The sequence below is a fragment of the Heterocephalus glaber genome, unplaced genomic scaffold (genome assembly GCF_053883595.1).
Source record: "Heterocephalus glaber isolate CG9 unplaced genomic scaffold, H.glaber_assembly_v1.0 deba00001504, whole genome shotgun sequence".
Classification (NCBI taxonomy): domain Eukaryota; kingdom Metazoa; phylum Chordata; class Mammalia; order Rodentia; family Bathyergidae; genus Heterocephalus; species Heterocephalus glaber.
This window is the reverse complement of record NW_028258324.1, coordinates 64,836,685-64,855,609: the sequence shown is the minus strand read 5'-3', so window position 1 is coordinate 64,855,609 and position 18,925 is coordinate 64,836,685. Positions and strand designations below refer to the sequence as shown.

Sequence of the window (18,925 nt, the reverse complement as noted above, 5' to 3'; positions counted from 1 at the left end):
CTTAGGTTATTTGTAATGAGGTCATAAATGCCAAATGCATAGGAAAATAACTGCTGTCAGAGTTCCCTACCCTTTCACTCCATCCAATGTGGTGGGCTGAGGTCATGGCCCAGACTGTGGGGCTGTTGGGCATGCATTGCCATCTGTCAGGATGATCCTGGTGCCCAAAAATGAGTGAAAGAAGCCATAGAATTTCCTCAACAGGGTCGCAGGCTCACATAGCCCTCTGCAGTGTTAGCTCTTTAACATGTTAGATTCAGCCACGGAATGTTTTACAGGCGGCTTTCTTTTTTCTTCTTCTTTAGCTACTGTAAGTTCCCAGAAAGTTCCCAGCAAGACTTGGAATATCAGCTTTGTGTTTCATGGACAAGACTTGGGATGGGGTCAGCAGGGTTGACAAGCAGACTTTTCTGCAGTGGATGGAGAACGTGGAACGTGGTGACTATTCCTTGTGCTCACAGCAGGCACTGTGTCAGACTGCAGTGCGCTGAGCGCTCCATGAAGATTCCAATTTAACTCGACTTTAACTCCTTGTAATGAATGTAGCTGTGACACACAAACACTAAAGTGCGTGGCCCATGTTACATGGATAGTTAATGCCAGAGTCAGGACTAGGAAGCTGGGTGCTGTAGGTCGGAATGAGGAAGGGAGACCTGCATGGGTTTTGAGCCCTGGACTGGAGTGGGTGGTCTTGTAGGGAGCCAGCAGTTTCTGACAGAATCGGGGGATGCTTCAAAGAAATGTTCTGTGAAAGTGAAACGCGTCAGCTTACAAAGATGGTGTGGAGCCATCTGAAGACAAATTTATTTTGAGCGCAGAGGAGCTTGATGGAAGAGTCTCAGAGCTCAGTGATAGTGGTTTATACCAATCCCCCACGAAGCTGCTTCCCTAGCGTGGCCTCGGCCTTGCTGAGGAACTCAGCTGTGAATAAGTGTGCGAAATAAGAGTACCAACACCTATTTGTATCACGTTGAACCAATTTGTGAAGGTTTTTCATAAACATTATCTAGTGCAATCCTGTAACATTCTTTGCAATAAATTGTTATTTTCTCCACTTTATTGATAAGTGTACCAGGGTCTAGAGCAATTGCATAAGTTATCCCAGCCCACACAACTAAAAAGTGACCAATAGAGTGTAGAAGAGAAGTCAACTGTGTTCAAAGGAAATGTTCTCTCTACATGAATGTGTTTTTGTTGTGTGAGAACACTAGACTGTGTGCTGTGGACACACACTTGAAATTCAGTCCAAAAAGGGGAATAATGAGAAATAACTTAAACAAAACAGACCTCGGCAGAACTTTCTCAGGGTTTCCAGAGGAGTACAGACACCTGCTCAAAGTTTTTAGTAGAAGGAGAGTCTATTTCTAGAAAGGCAAGGTAAGAGAGAACCAGGAACGGCTGCAGAGGGGTAGTATGTTGCCTGAGGCGGTGGGGAAGTTAGATTTGTTTTTCTGTGGTAGCCCATTCAGTCTCAAGTGGAAAAACTGAACCTTATGAGTTGAGAATTGATTTGCGAACTATGGACTGGGCTTTCTCTCCCTGAGTTAAAATTTTCACTATTGTATCAGTGTTTCTAATGAGATATTTTGTATAAAATGGAGTGGATGGTCAAACTAGTTAGTTTTGTTAGGCTAAGTTGACCACAATATTGACTTGATAGATTGCTTCAAGACTTTAAAATATCACTTATGTATTGTCAATCTTCAGAAGATATGTGGTATATGTGGTACGTTACTTCCCATGTTCATGTTCTTAGACTGCATAGTCCTTCTGCAGAATGCTCATTAAGGATATGAGAGTTTAAAAACACATTGTAAGTGGTGGGATTGTATGGAACTAGGCTGTTTACTTTCTGTTTCTTTTTTCTACATTTTTCCTTTCTTTCTGTTGTCTGTTTATCTGACTTTGCTCCCAAACTGTAAGATTCCTGATTTTAAGAACAGTTTGTTGATTTCTATATTTTGCACGATGTTTATTACTATGAAATACGCGCACAATAAATAACCCTTGATTTGAATGAAATTCGAAGGGGCTGTAGACTCAGAAGCCAGAGTATGCAGTTGTTATGGATAAATCTGTGACAACGTGGCCTCGTTTTCGGACCCTTTGTAACAGTCTGCAGAAGGTGCCTTTCTCTTGAGAGCCTTGCAGACAGGACCGTGGTCCTCAGGCCACCCCTTCGAGTTAGAGAGGTTATTAGTGAGCAAGTCGCTACATGCAGTTTAAGGAGAGAAAACCTCAGATGGCCAGGAAGCTTTCCTAGGCTGGGGAAAGAAAATAATTTCCTAACCTGGAAGTGACCACAAGGTGGTCCGAACCTTTTGTGGCTCCGGTCGTTATAATTTCACCTGATTCCCTACTTGAACTTCAAATGTCATCCTAGGACCCCAGGGTGGTGCTTCCTGCTCTGCTGTCACATCTCACACACTGCTGCAGCATGTTCTCTAGCTTTGGGGCTTTCCTATGCCTTAGAATTGCAACCTTTATGAGGACAAGGGCACTTTCTATCCCTCCTCCTTCTCCAGATTGTGTCCAAGGCTCGATATGTACTTGCTGTGTGAATTAGAATGTGTGTTATACCCTCTCGTTGTCATTTTTCTACCTTCCAACCCTCAAGTTCTCGGACATGATTCTTTGTCACAGTATGTTAGATTTAATCTACTATTTTGGCTTAAATATGTATATGTGTGTGTGTCTATTGTTATTCTCTACCTTTCTGTAACATTTTCCTGTTGTTTTAAACATTCTTTAAATTCAATCAAGCAAGATTTCTTCCATATTATTTTACTGAAACATAACACACGAACAGTGACGTACCTAAATGTTTTTTTAGAGACAGGGTCTCACTGTGCTCTTAAGTCTGGCCTTGGACACACTATGTAGCCAAAGCTGGCCTGGAGCTCATGGCAATCTTCCTGCCTCAGGCTCCCAAATGCTGGGTTTACAGGGGTATGCAACCTTGTCTGGCTTTTGAAGTACCTAAAAATTAAAATACAGCTTGTTCATTTTTTTATTAGGTAACCATCATCTAAGATGCAGAACGTTATAATCCAGTGGTTGACTGTGAATATTAACCAAGTTACTTGGGTACTTCTTTGTAAATACTATTAATGGTAGTCCATGATATCTATTGCTCCACATTTTCATGTGTTTCACATGTATTATCTCACTTAATAACCAGCATTTACTGGGCTGGAGATTTAGCACAGTGGCACTGCACCTGCCTCGCAAGCACAAGGTTCCGAGTTCGATCCTTGTACCAAGAAACCCCCCTAAAAAACAAAACAAAACAAACCAGCACTTACTGTGGGCTATGGATGTTCCTGGACAATGCTAGTACTCTACAGAGAATTATCAAGAATATTCCTTAAAAAAAAGATGAGGTTGGTATTGATTTGTATCATCCACCAGCCACAGTGTCCCTCAATGGAGAATACTTATCCATCACATTTTCTACACACTAGAGAGAGGGTGGAATAGAACACCTTTCCTGACTTCATTCAGAAGAGCATTAGTGATCTTGTACCACATCACCCTTAAACTGGTCATGAAGAGTTAGCAGATCACAAGCCTCCCTGAGTGGTCACTGAATTTGCAAGATCATGGTGTCAGATGTGGAACTCTAATTTCAATGCTCTTTTAAAATTGCTCTTTCACCTTCCTCTCACTGAAAACCCAGTTCTTGTTCTCTCTGGGGAGACAGGACTTCATGATATTTCTTCCCTCACCCCTCAGTGCATGCTGGTTTTCAAAATCTTAAGGAACAAAAGGATACCAATCTGCTCCCATTCTATTCCAAGCTTCTAAAGATGGCAGGGTGGTTTGTCGTATTATATCTTTCCCCTCAGACTTCCAAGCACTTTGAAGCCATGGGGGAAGAGAGTATCCAAGAGCAATGTGCTGATGTTTTCTCCTGTGAACTTTGACTCTGTCTTTCTGTTAGTAAAGGCAAGCAGCGCTAGCTTGATAAACTGAAGGTTGAGGCAGTTCATTGATCTCTTCTCTGTGTGTATCCACTGCTAGACTTTCCTTGAACATTGAGTATTTAATGACAAGATTGTGTTATTTTCAAAGTGCATGCTGAAAATAGAAACCATATTTAGGTTGAAGCAATCTTCTTTTATTCAAACTGCTTTAAAGGGCCCACAAATCATTTGTTCAGTTTTTTTAAAAAAAGAAACATGCCATTTAAAATATATTTTTAATTTGTATAGAAGAAAATGGACATTTTTGGAGTGGAGCTCTATGACTTTTAACTCTTACGTTGAATCACCTAACGACTGCCATGATTAAATCACAGTACTCCTGTGCTCCTCCTTTGATGTTGGACTCTTCCATTATCCCGACCTCTCCAGTCTGTTCTCTGTCTTTCTGAGAATGTCATTTCAATGGAACCCTACAGTAGTTGGTCTAGTCAGACTGGCTTCTTTCATCTCTCACAACATCTTTGAGGTTGATCCAAGTTGCTTATGGATGTACAGTTTATAAAGCTCATTGTTTGGGGCTGCTGAATAGTATTCTGTTTTTTGAATGTACCAAAGTTTGTCCATCCATTCACCTGTGGAATCCCTGTGTTGTTTCTGCATTTAGGCAATTAATAAGAGAGCTGCTGCAAATATTCATGCTTAGCATCCTGTGTGAACATAGCTTATATTTTTCATGGGAAAAATACCTAGGGATAAGATTACTTTGTCGCATGGCAAGATTATATTTGACACTACAAGAAAGTATCACACTATTGTCCTCTTGCCTGTACAATTACTATTCTACAGTATGAAATATCTAGTTGCTTTACATTCTCTTTTGATACTTAGTAGTTTCACAGTTTTTTCCAGTCATTCTGTAAGGTATGTAATGCTATTTTCTTTTCTCTTTGTATACTTTTCCTTAATGACCAATGATTTTGAACATTTTTATCATCTATTTGCCTTCTGCATATCATCTTTTATAAAGTATCTATTTTTAACATTTTAAATTAAGGTATTTGTAGTATGATTTCTGTAACTTTATTAAACTTTTAAAATTGTTTTCAAATATTGTATAGCCTTTCACTTTCTCTATAAATATTAGATGTAGCTCTTCTAGATCTGAAAAAAAATTGCTGGGATTTTGATTGGGATTAAATCTGTAGGTTTATTTGGGGGGAATTGTATATCTCTTCAATGTTGAGTTTTTCAATACAGCAAGACGGAATATCCCTTGTATTATTTTCTATTACTACTGTAACAAATTAGCCAAATGCTTCTTTAAAAGTCCATGTATTATTGCACGTTGCTGTGGGTCAGAAGAGCAAGTAACATGTGACATAGTTCATTCTCTGCTTAGGGTTTTCAGGGTTAAAATCTAGGTGTTAGCATCTGGAGATTCTAGAGATAAATATAGTTCACTTTCTTTAATAGGTGTAAGAAATTTCAGGTTATTTCATATCAGTTGAGATTTGGCAGTTTGTAATTTTGTAGAGACAGGTCTATTTTATTTAAGTTGTGGAATTTATTTGTGTAGAGTTTGTAGAATTGCTCTATAATGACTTTAATGTCTTTGTGATCAATAATCATGTCCCTTTTTCTAGTCCTGTTGTTAGTGCTGTGCATTTTTTTCCTTCCCTCATCTGGCTGGAAGTGTATCAGTATTATTTTTCTCTGCAAAAAATTCATATTTAATTTTCATTATTATTCTATTTTAAAATCAGCTGTTTATCAATGCATAATTTCCCCTTTCATTTTGTGGTTCATTTGTTCTCCTCTTTTTCTGTTTTCCTAAGGTGGAAATTTAGATTATTGATTTGAGATCATTATTCTTTTCAAATATAAGCCTTTAATGCAATGAATTATCCTCTCAGAACACATTTGTTGTGTTATATGTTCATTTTTAGCCCATTCAAGTTTTTGTGCAATTTTCCTTGAAACTTTCTTTTGGATCCATGGGTTATTTAGCTTTAATCTTGAAGTGTTGGGAGATTTTTCCTTTTATCTTACTGTTTTTTATGTTTACCTCAACCCTGTGATTAGAAAACATACTCTCGAGTACTTTAAATTTGTAATGGTTTGATTTGTGGTACATGATATGACCTATCTTGATGAATGCTTTCTCTGTACTTAAAAAGAATATGCTGTTATTCACTTTTTGGAGTTCTCTAAAAGTTGTTCCCTACTGTATGCTCATGTTTTATAGATGTGTTCACATCTAAGAAAGATAGGGTGGAATAGGCTTCTTTCATATTTCCCGGTATTAGAACCTTCCAGAAGTGTCACTTTGTCAGAATTCTTGTTTACTGATAAATGCTGGGTTCTGACATAGTCTGCATATGCACCCTCTGATGGTTCAAAAACTGTAAACTAGATGAAAACTGAGGTGAATATCTTCCTAATTTCTTACTAAGGGTTACCTAGTTTTTGAGAACTCTAAAAAGCAAATAATAGCGAATTCCGTTCTGTAAAATGGGTAATTACTAGATTGGCCTGTGTCCTGCAAATGTTTGTTGTATTTTAGGTAGACATTAATGTAAAACCTACTAAAATTTTCAGTAATTTAGAGAAGAGAAGTGGAAAAATATGAATGAGATCAGGATAGACAATGTAAAGGCATGGTTTGATAGCAAGGTAAGGTTTTCCCCATATGTGGATGGCCATGTAAAGTTTGCTCCTTACTGTTAATGGCCCTTTTCAGATCCTAGCAAAGGGCATCTGTCAACCGTGGCAACATGAAACAAATGATAGATGCTTCATGCTTACAGGAGAATTACAGTGGACAAAATGAGGTTCCTGGCACTGACAAGCATCAGGCTGAAGGTCCCAGCCCCAGCTAGCCTGGTGAAGTTAAAGAAGTATATATTATATGACTATGGAGTTATATAGGGGAACAGGGAATCAAAAGGAATCCAGTCCTGTGGTTTGGTGAAATGGCTCTGTGCAGAAGTAAGGTTGAGCAAATGGTGATCCAGAAAAAATACCAGCTTTGGGGCAGCAAACTAATGTCACCTTGTCACTTGCTGGCTTGATGAGAGAGTTCAGTAGTCAGGGTAACTCAGAGGTAAGGACATCTTTAAGTTTATTAAGTGTAGAGAATGCAGACAGCAGAAAGTTCCATGTACAGGGATAGATGTTAACACACATGTTAACAAGCCTCATTAATATTTTCTTTGATTACATAGAAGTGAGTGCATATTGAAACTTCTGGCTTGATGATACATGCATCCAAATGGACACAATGGGAAACACTGGTGTTAAATATGAAGAAATAACAGTACATAAGGGGATATGAAAATAATCATATGGTAAATAAAATGGATGACCCAGGAGAGGTTGACTTGGAATTTATTGTGTGTTAAATTCCAGTTGTCTGAAGCAAGGGCAACATTTGACCACCACAATAATCTAAAACTAAGTGGTAGTTCAGACACTGGACTCAGGCATTATTAGACAATTTCCTTTGCCTTCTGACAATTTCTTCATCTTTGATCCAGCACCCTCTCCCTCAAAAAAGGAACCAAAAGTGTATTACTGGTTATAGTGTTACAGTTCTAAGGTTGAATGCAAGAACCAGCATCCTCCCACAGGATTCAGTCCAGCCAACTTCCTCCTTCCAACCTTGGTATTTCTCAAAACCAGCCTGCACAACGGCATTTCTTTTCAGTCTGCTTTGTTTGAATTCATCACAGGGAAGGACTAACCCTGGACTTGTGATTGCTCAAAGGTTATCTTTAGATTAGCCTTACCTTGATAACCTGATGTTGCTGCTGCTTCCTCTGGCATGATCCAGTTACTCTTGGGAATATCAATTAAGGTCCTCAGTCACACTAATTAGAATGTCTTCTAAATGTTGCTTTAGGAATTCAGCAGCTTATAAACAGGGAAATTAGGAAAATCTAGAATTCTGGGTGTTTTCTTTTCTTTTTTTATAGCTGCAAGCAATTTGGGAGGCCTGAATGCAGTAGGATAGCTGAGTTGTGGGGGTGAAATTACTGTGCCCTGAATCTGCAATGATATATTTAGTTGGTGTTACTGACAAGGATTAATGCAGAATTATTAATTACTTTTATTAATGACTTCGATGAGGACATAGGTAGCATGCTGATCAAGTTTGTAGATGACACAACGCTAGGGGGATAGCAATTATTGCAGTGACAGACTCGGGATCCAAAATGATTCCAAGACAGAATTTAGTGGCGGTCCGTATACCACGCACCTCTCAGACTGACCTCCATAAAGTCCAATGTTATGATTATATCATTCCTATAAGCAGAAAATTTCAGTGATTCCCTATTTACTGTTTAAATTAAATCCCATCTTTAGCCTGATCTTCAGGGCCTTGCCATATTCTGATCCTAATGCTCTCTGCTTTCCAAAAAACATAATTTGTAGTTCTTTTCGTAATACACTGTAAATGAGCCAAATTGAATTATTTGTAGCCTATTTCCTACTTATGCTCCATGTTTTCATTACTTGTGAACATTATTCTCCACCAGAAGTTTCTTTTTCTCATATCATATGTGCTTTTCTCTGCCTCGATTCTAAGTGATCGAGCCAGAGCTTACACACAGGTAGAGAGCACCGCTGTGGTTACTCTTCTTTGCTGCCTTCACTGGAGTAATAGATTTCTTTTGCTAATCATCAATAACACTTATCTGTTTCCCTCTATTTTTCTCACTTTTTACTTTGTGCTGCAGTTACTTTTTATACACATTTTAAGTCCTTGCAGGACTCTCCCTAGTATTATGAGGCCTATCTGATAAATCTTTGTATTCCCTGAGAGTGTCTCATGCATATGTTTTACGCACAGTTGATGATATTGAAAGGCTTGTGTGGGGTTTATCAGTTGCAGCAGTGCCTTGAGAAAAGGCCCTCCATCTTTCCTGCCCTTCTGGTTATTTTATAGGAACTTGTGGAAAGAAAGTGCTCAATACATATTTTGTTTTTGGTTTTGTGGGGCTGGGGATCAAGCCCAAGGCTTTGGATGTGGCAGGGAAGCGTGCTACCCCTGAGCTATGGCCCCTTTCCAAGGCTCAACGTGTATTTTATGGAATAAATCGGGGAATGATGGAAAGCAGATTCCCACAAGGTAATGGTATGAAGATTGGAAAGGAGATGTTGTGGGGAAAAAAAGAGACACGTAGTCTCTGAGAGAATGTGGCTGCTCATGGTACAGTAAACTCACCTCCAGTCTCTGAACAGCTAAGGTAAAGAAGGAAGTATGATGTGAATCAGAAGTGTCTGGTGGAGTGAGTGATGAGACGGGTGACGGGCTGGAGACTTTCCTTGTCCTTTCACATGACCACACAGCCTGTTTGCCTGGTGCGTGCCAGTTTATACTTTTGGTTCCACGTCACATTCTTACAAGTGGCCCATTTTACCTGATATTATATGGGAACACTCTTTATCAAATACTTCTTTGGCCATGTTAGGCCAGTGCGTCAACTGTGGTTGTAAAATGTGACATAGCCCATTTGAGGCAGTTGAATGTTGCCATCCCCATTAAGCATAAATCTCATTTCTTGTCAGTTTCTAGAGATATGATCTGGAGAAGTTATCAAGACCACTGTAAGCACTGTTATATGAACAGTGTCTTCACAAAAGAAAGCAGAGGTCTTGGGCATATAGAATTTCTAAATCTTCCAGTGTCTGTGACTGTACAGAGGTTTGTACTGGTGGCCAACATGTCTAAGGCAGTAGGAAAAGAAAGACTTCGGCCAGTTGTTCAATCTCTCCGTCTTCTCCATTGAAGAGCACACAACCAGAGGTAAGGGCGTGTGTCCTGCTGGTTGGCTGTTTCTGCTGGCTCTCAGTAGGAAGGCTAAAGAGCGCAGAAACTGGACTCCTGCCTCCTCATGTGTCTCTTCCCGTGAGAAGAACAGGGCCTAAAGGGGATGAGTTGTATATCTGTCCCCTAATATAAATTCAGAGGGTGGTGGACGGCAGACTTAGTCTGAGTCCAGGGTTTCTAGGCTTTCTCATTCATCACTAACTAGAAAATGTACCTGGGACATAAACTTCTTCATAGAGGACAGATTAAAGGAATTTGAGGCAGGGGAAGCAGGTCAGATTTAACTGCCAAAAATGTGACTTTTCATTAGAAAACCCAGATGAGTTTTTTTTTTTTTTTTAATGTCAGAAGTTATTGTTCAGTAGTTAAGAAAGAGTTTTGGAGCCCGATAGCTCATGGCTCTACCACTTGATTATATTATTTCAACTGGTCTGAGTTTCCTTCTCTGTGTATAGTTTGAAGATTGGAAAGTAAATGGCAAAGCAAAGCATATCCCGTCTTATTGTTTGGTGTTGACAGGTAACCTTATTATTATTGTGAAAATATTGGAACAGTTCTTAGTTATAGTCAACATGCAAACACCAGGTCTTATTATCTAAGCGCTTGAAGGTAACAAGGACTCTCTCTTATCTTCATATTTATGTTGACAGGATGGGAATTCTATGGTGTGTCCTGAGTATCTACTTCTTTGGGATCCTGCAAAGTGATGCCTCGGGTAAGTGAATAGCTTTTCATAATCAATTACAATTTAAGTTATATACAGGGTTTGAGCTCTCTGTGAGAATGAATTTAAAAGAGCACCAATGCTGTTTATTTCCTGTGTCATTTGTGGTAGCAGGGAATCATAGAATAGTGGAGGAACCACTGCTGTTTTTCACCACAGGCCACAGTGTACTTGGTTTGTTGTGTGTCACTACTGGAAAGTTTCCTCACCTTAACACCCAAGTTAATTAGAGTACTGCTTTTTTCTTTACCCTAGGTTTTGTGACGAAATAAATGGTGACGAGGGTAGCACAATCTGTTTTCCAAACAGGAACCAGCAGTGAAGGCCACAGTGGCTACCAGTCCCGTGAGGCCTTAAAACAAAAGCGTGAGAGAGAGGAGGGAGGGAAAGGAATGAGGAGGGAAGTAGCTTCTATCACGCTCCTTCTGTGTAGACAAAAAGGGCTTGTCTGTAGGTTCAGGCTCATTTTTTCTTTGGATGTTGTTTCTCAAGAAGAGCCAAACAAGACCTTTCTTGAGTTTGAATAGCCAAACTCAGCCTTTATGTACTAAGATGTTCTGAAATCAGAGGTGAAAACCCACTTTCCTCCCCAGCTCCTGGCCTTATCTTCTCTCCTCTCTTTCCCTTCCTTTCCCTTCCTTTCTATTCTCCTTTCTTCCTTCTTTTCTTCTTTCCTTCCTCCCTTTCTTTCCCCATGTCTCCCACCCCTTCCTCTCTTTGAATAACCATCTCAGCCACTATGAACCCAGATCACAAGAAGTCAAGAGGCGAGAGCCCATTATTGTCTTTTACTTCTTTCCCCAGTTACTGCTCTAGTTCCTTTAATCAGGGATCCTGTTTTCAGCCTGTTTTATATTTGAATGGGTCAGATTTTCAGAAAGATTTTAGTACATAAAGCTGAAAAATGCCTCAAACTGCATGATCGAAACAGAACTTACCTCATGCAAAGCTCCTTTAATTTTAATATAGGAGACATAGGGATCCTCATTGTAAAAGGATCCCATGTATAATTCCCCTGAATACAATGGCCCATACTTTGAATATCATTCATTTCTATTACATGTGAGAGGACTTCAGAGCTGTTACATCAGTGATTATATAACTGTGTCCCCAGTTTCTCCAGTGTATTCTTCACATGGCATGGATTCCAGCCCTCCTACCATCCTGATCATCTTTGCTGGGTGCATTTCAGTTTTTCTGTCACTTAAAGCATTGTATTAGAAACCAAAAATAACTGTGACAGAGGGGTATAACTGGGACAGAGTGCAGCTCAAAGCTGACTAACGTCTAAACTTGTGGGCCTTTGAGACTTCACAGGGCAAAGTATGTATTGTAACAAGGGCTGATGCTCAGTAGGGGTACACTGGTACCCAGCTGGGGTACCCTAGAATACCAGCATCTGTCCTGCTTGGCTAGGTGTTGCATTTGATTGGTGATTGACTTGATATCCTGATTTTTATATATATTGAGTATAAGCCCTCATTATAATTTGTTCTTATTTGATTTAGTTTGATATTTGAACGTTGTCTGCTCACAGAGGCATTTCGTGGCTATTTTTAACTAAAATAGTCATGTCAATCACGCTATCCCTCTACTTTGCTTTAGGGTTCTTCTTACCACTTATTTCCTGACTCTTTTTCTTTTCTCTTCTCCTGTTTCTTCTTCCTTCTCTTTTTCTTCCCCAACCCCTGTCCTTCCCTTCCTCCTCTCCTGTCTTCCTTTCTTTCCTCCCTCTCTCCCCTCCTTCTTTGGTTTAGCTCATCATTCCCTCTGTCCCTGATTTTAAGCTACTCGAGTGGCTTAAAATTTATGTGTTTTGTCTGTTCTCCAAACATCCAGAAGAATAATCAACACACGGAGACAGAGTAGATGCTCAATGTTCAATGAATGAATAAATATTGCTTCACATCTCCTCTTTCTCCCCCCCAAACTAGCCAGTTGTATGACGGAAGTGTTTAAATCCTTATTAGTAATTCATCTTTGTGTTTTCATGTCCTCCTTCATTCACCCTGAAGGGAAGGGAGAGGTAACTATTTCTTTTGTTGAGAGATCAGGAATTCCCAGCAGTCAGCTAGATCTGGGGCCTGCCCAGGAGTCCTGGCAGTGCTGCTGGTCTGAATGACCTTTACTATATCCATCCAAGGGCGGCCCCCTGCCCAGTTCTCCAAGTGCTGTTGGTAAGTGAGCTTTCTACCCAGGAACTGTGACTCATACTTCTGCCAGGGAAGCCCCCGTCTTGAATAAGATGAGTTCTCATACCAGCCCTATTGGGTCACCACGGAGCAGGAAACATGTTGTAATGCCCAGGCCCATCTGGAGCATACTCATTTGCCTTCCTCATGAAGAGGTATATTGTGTTCATGTCAGGGCTGGACTTCCTCGCTGGAGGGAGAGGAACAAAAAGGAAGCGTTGTGGACAAAAATAAAAGGGGCAATCGGCCCTTGGGAAAAAAGGGATCATTGCGCATTTTGAGGGAAAACCCAACCTTTCTGTGCGCGAAGGTGTCGCCTCCTGCAGGGGTGGAGATGCAGGCAGAGTTGGTGGCGCACGAGGCTCTCCCTGTGCTACAGGTTCCCATCTTAATAAAAGGGCGGATTTTGCGTTGTGCAGCGAAATTTAAGTGCAGCGAACTCACTTTCAGGCCACAGAATTCTGACCTCAGACCATGGTCATTCTGCAGTAGCAGAACTGCAATTTCTTTATCCCTTTAGGAATGGACAAGCAACATTTTCATTGCTGGTGTTCATAAACACACCCTTAAAAAAGCATTATTTTCGTTTAAGGAATTAAAGCTTGATAATTATAATAGTGATAATATGATTGTAACGTGATTATAATAGCAATAGTAAAGTTCCTTATTATTCTTAAAAGCAGTTTGCATTTTACATTTCCATTGCCAGTTGATTCTTATATGAAAATCATGGCGTAGACTGGGCTGTCATAGCTCCCATTTTTGAAAAGAAAAGAGGACCAAAGTGGTACATAAGTTAAAGAGCAAAAGAGAAGATAGAGAGTATGAAACAGGGAGAGACATCTTTTGCAAAATGGAAGGGGATCAGGAGATGAGGCAAGGCCGAGGAAGTTGGAAGGGAAAGAGGTGAACAGAAGAATTAAGACACATTATGTACAGGTGTCAATTTTGCCAGATGAAAGCCATCGTTATGCACGGCAGACATGTACTAATAAAATATATAATAAATACATTTTTAAAAACCCAAATGCTTCGTTGAATTACCCAAAGACACAAGCTACTGCTTAGCAAAATTGTGACTTCAACTAGTTCTTCATTTCCCAAGCCGCATGTTATTCCTGTTATTTTTCCTCAATGTTTTCCCCTTGGGCTGTAACAGAATGTAAAGAATTTGGAAGGATTATGGTTAAGGAATCATTGGTATTTTAAAAGAGTCCCAGGTAATCATTTTGCGCATTGCTGAAAAACTACTCAGTAACGGGGCTGGGGATTTAGCTCAGTGGTTCTGGTGCCTGCCTCGAAAGCGCAAGGTCCTGAGTTCGATCCCCAGTACCACAAAAAACAAAACAAAACAAAAAAAACTACTCAGTAACAGGTTTCCGTGATGTCCACACTGGAAGCATCTTCCCAACAGTTCTCTCCCTCAAGTCGGTTTCTTCAGGAAAAAAAAAAAATCACTGCTCTCCTAATTTAAATCCTCAGAATTCCCCTTTTTATTTGTAATGGTGTTCACTCTGTCTACTATTAAGCCAAAGAAAGTTTCCATTTGCAGGATTTCAAGAGGAAAACTTCAGCGCCTCACGCATGCCACTTTTGGCGAGCTTCCCATTGGCTGCATTTTGGGAAGTTAAACTGTTGAAGCTGCCTGCAGAGTAGATACCAATATCTGGAACCTGTGAATCCATGTTGGGAAGATGGTAAAAGTGTTACTGCATCCTGAGTGGTGGATTTGAGAAATGAAGAATCAGGGAGACAACATAAGTGCATGATGCTTGTGGTGACTGCCTCATAGGGTTAGGTTTTGGCTGCCTTCATTCCCAAAACACCTCTTTCCTTTACAGTATATTGGTTTCCGAGGACTTGGTTCAGCTCATGGAAGTAAAAATCTTCCGATTCCTCTTCCATTATGTTTTCTATGATGTTTATAGAGAGTGGAAATAATTTATTGGTATATTGGGCAGTGTATTACATAATGCAAAATACATAGGTAAAAATGCTGTGGTTCCCTAGAAGTTGAGAGACATTGGTTTAGGTTATATTTCATTCTGTGAGTTCCTTAGTGACTTTAAAGAAGTCATTTCATCAGTTTTTGTTACTGTGTTCTACCTGTAAACCAAAGGAAGCAACCACCTAACTAACAACAGAAGTAGGCCACAACCAATTTGGCTTTCTTGTTTTTATTAATATATCTCAGACATACACGGGGTAGATTTTTTTTCCCTAGTGCTTAATTAAATTGTTCATAATGACAATCTTTACAACAGTTTCACTTCATTCTAAATCTCATGTACTCGAGCATTTTATATTGTGGAATCCAGAAAGAAAAAGGGAAACTTCTTTTTTAAGGGTCCTTGAGAGGAAAGAGTAAACAAATATCTAATTGGATGTCATGAGAGAGCACAGAATTTACTAAACCTTTCAAAAGTTGTTGGAGGAACACTTCAGTCACAGAAAAAGTGTTCTTTCCTGGGAAGAAATACATCTCTTATGGGACAGCATAGTGCAGAGTAACTAGAAAAATACTGTGAAGGCATTTAAAGCCAATCTGGGAAGGCAAGTTAGGAAGGATTTGGGGGGACAAGAATCCTTTCAAGAATAGAACATTTTGTGTTTAATGCATTTACATGTAATTGGCTAGTGTAGTGTGATGCTTTTTTTTAAAAAAAAATCTTATTTCTACAAGGACATATGATATTTTTAATGTTATGTAGTGGTTCTCTCAGCTTCTAGTAAGAAAAGTTCACTTTTTTGCCAGCTTCAATAATGGCCTCATATTTATTTATTTATCTATTTAGTACTGGGGATCGAACTTGGGTCCTTGCGCTTGCACAGCAGGCGGCGAAACCACTGAGCTAAATCCCCGGCCGGCTTCATATTCTTTTAATGTGCTTTTTGAAAAGCTCCATGCTCAGATGTACTTCTGACATTCAGTCCTGTCTCTGATCCCCATGGCTGATCATACTGAATATTCTTCATTTCTATGCAGTTTAGTCCAAATATTTGGAGAATGTATGAAGCCATTTCATTTTATTCTTAGACCTAAAGGTCATTGGAGTCCCAGAATTTCACTCTGTTGTGTTCTAACTGCTGCTTCTCACGAGCAGATCTCTTCCCTCCTTTTTGTCAAGCCCCCTTTTGGAAATATGCAGATGATTGCTTTTACGTTACCTACACTTCCCAAGGGTGAATATCATGTAGCTTGTTTGGAAAGCGATTTGAGAATCATGGCTTATTAGCTTGATGCTGACTTTGCAAATGAACATTATCTTGTATCACAGTGCTCATTCTGTTTAGAAAAATGGCTTGATTCTCCCTTCACATGGCCATGGGAGTTAAGGGAAACTAGACTTTTTGGAGGGAATCCATGCATGCCTGTGGTTGTAGGTGGCAAGGCTTGAATCACCTTTGTTTCTACTTTCCCTTCTACCTTCCAGAATATTTGTCTCTGTCCTGTGGAGATAAGTTTTGTAGTCCTAGATCTCACTATCTTAGCAGTGACTCTGCCAGGCCAGTGCTTCCCATTTTTATTCCACTCTTATAAAATTTTCTTCTCTGCTTAAGCTAATTAACTTCTTTGGGAAATGAAATGCTTTTCCACCCAAGATAACAACATGATGATTGCAGTTTTAATCCACTGGATGCTCACATTTAATCTCACATTTACTTTGGAGAGACAGTGGGGAAAATGTACATTTTCCCAAGAATCTGGAAACCTCAGTCAGTAACTTCTGGTATCTGCCTTCTAAACCTATAAAAGCTAATGTACAGAGTTATCTTGTTTTGTTTTCCCCTGCTTTAGAAGAAATAAGAGGATTCAAAATACATGATGGCTAAGAAAATAAAAAGAGATAAAATAAGATTGGACTGTGTTCTGTTGTTTTCAGGAATTCTATTTCTCCTTCTACCTAGGAATCATAATTTGGTTATAGCAGTACATTATTGGAAAGGGAATATCACTTTGTTATAGTGATGTAGGGTTTGGAATAATAGTTTAAAGCCTTAACCCTTAAGCCCATTGTTTTTTCCATCCAAGAGACTTTCATATTTTTTAAAGTGTTATTTGAGGTAGATAAGAGTGGGCACTGTGGTATGTGCACCAGGGCACTAGTTTTTCCATGTTTCCTCCACTAATGCAACAGGGTGTTGTGGTCTACCAGGTTGGCAAGACAGAGTATGTGAGAGTATTTCCATGTTATGCTTTGTCTGTGGAAATTCAGAGCCTATTGCTGAAAGGTAAACACGAAAATAAAGGTAAACAAGAAAATAAAAGCAAAAAACAAAGCTAATGTATCCATAATTCACTAATGCTTTTTCTATATAAATATTGCATTTAATGAATTTATTGTAGTGGATTTTAATACCTAATTGAATAATAAGTACAGCTACATTTAAAATATAGAAGGACATCGTGTTTTAAAGCAAAAATCGATACGCAAAGGCCCGGAATTTAGCTCAGTGGCTCTGCCTCCTGCCTCGCAAGCTCAAGGTCTGGAGTTCGATCCCTGGTACCAAAAAAACAAAGCAAAACAAAAATACATATGCAAATTATTGTTCCTAAGGTGATCCAGGGTATTTATAACCATCATTTACTCTAGTTTTGTTTATCCTATTGTACTTGGAGGAGAAAATTTTAATTGCTCACCATAGACTAGTTCGATGATTAAATGTGGTAAACTTACTGGGTTTAAATTGATGTGCCTGAGTTAACCTGAAAGATCTATACTTCTCTGGGCTCTCTAGGACTTCAGACTGCCCTCAGAGTTGATTAATGGACTGATTTTTTGCTTTTCAGAGAGAAAACATTAATTTTATATTTTCTAATTTTCTTTGGACTCTTGATTTACCTAGCCTCCTTGGGAAAATTGGATATCTCTTACACAAGATGTTTTGACATCCCTGGCTTGATTTTAAGTGTCTCTTCAGGATTTTCTACTGTCTGCTCAGAGTAAAGGAAAATGAGAACAGAGGAAAGGGAGAAAAGAAGAAGAGGAAGAAATAGAAAGAGAGAAATAGTGAGAGAGAAATGAGAATACAAACAAAAAAATAAAATAGAGATACAGGTATAGTCTCCCAAGAGAAATTCACTGGATTTGACATGCATCGAACTGTATATATATATATTTTCAGATTCCAAGAAAACTTTTTTTTAACCACCCTTAAATATTCTTTTTTCTTGTGCTTTGCATTTGTTTCTTTTTTGAGTAGTTATTTTTTTCTTTTTCTTTTTTTTTTCAATCTTTTTTGTTTTCTTATACCAGGAATTGAACTTAGGACCTTGAGCTTTTGAGGCAGGTGAGGAGCCACTGAGCTAAGTCCCCCGCCCTTTTTTCCCAATCTTATAACTTTCCTCCTTAGTGTATTAAAGTGATGAGAGGAAGTAGAAACCTTAAGTATGCCAAATGTATCCTTACATTTAGTATAACTCCAGTTATACTAGGCGAATAAGGCTTTTTCAGTCAATGTACTTGGATTCTGAAGGTAGGGATGGTGCACGCTTAGCTTGTCATGGCTTTCACAATAATGAAGGTAGGACAGTGTAGGAGTCTGGATCCCCTTAAATTCGAAGGCAGAAATAATCTGCGGTTGCTTGCAGTTGACAGCTGTGTAATGCCTTTCTTAGTAGCTACACATTGTTGTAAGCTCAGTATAAACTCAGCTTATATTCAGGTCTAGACAGAGGATGTAGCTTTGTTAGCAGAATGACTGCAATCATGGAAACTGTGAATAGAGTAATTAGTAAATGGAAGTATTGGAGGAATCTCTCCCTCCCACTGTGTGCAATGTTAGTGAGATAGTAAGGTTTTCAAGAAAAAAAATAAAGGCATTGTCGTCATTCTTCCTGGGTACTTTATTAAAGCAAGTCTTAGTTATCTTCCCTTTATTACTCTAAATATTCTGTTATTTAAAGGTCCTTCCTTCACCTTCAGCACAGTGATAATTGATGACCGCAGTAATAGCCATGAAACATTATGCAGTATTGATTTTTTTAATCACTAAATAAAGATCATGTTATGCTAAACATGACTTTAAATCTCTTTTGTTTTAATTGTGTTTTATTTATTTATTTATTGGTACCGGAAATTGAACTCGAGACCTTGCGCTTGCCAGGCAGGGGGTGGCACCACTGAACTAAATCCCTGACTTGTTTTAATTCTGTATATGTGAGTAATAAGTATAGGGTGTGTGTGTGTGTGCGTGTGTGTGTGTGCGTGTGCAACAGAGTTAAAGGAAGTATGCAAGAGAAATAACA

General features: G+C 39.1%; 1 protein-coding gene across 8 annotated transcripts in view; it reads left to right on the top strand.

Moving 5' to 3' along the window:
* Il1rap (interleukin 1 receptor accessory protein) overlaps positions 1 to 18,925 on the top strand; it is a 129,658-nt gene that overhangs the window by 30,594 nt on the left and 80,139 nt on the right. For 7 of the 8 annotated variants that reach the window (XR_001183428.3, XR_001183431.3, XR_015441027.1 and 4 more), the window contains exon 2: positions 10,410 to 10,474. The exons of the other annotated variant lie outside the window; for it this stretch is intronic. Coding sequence is in view for 3 of the 7 variants with exons in the window: in XM_004834781.3 (XP_004834838.2) it covers positions 10,411 to 10,474 (64 nt within the window). In the remaining 4 variants the exon portion in view is untranslated. The remainder of the gene's footprint in view (positions 1 to 10,409; positions 10,475 to 18,925) is intronic. 8 annotated transcript variants of the gene reach the window in all.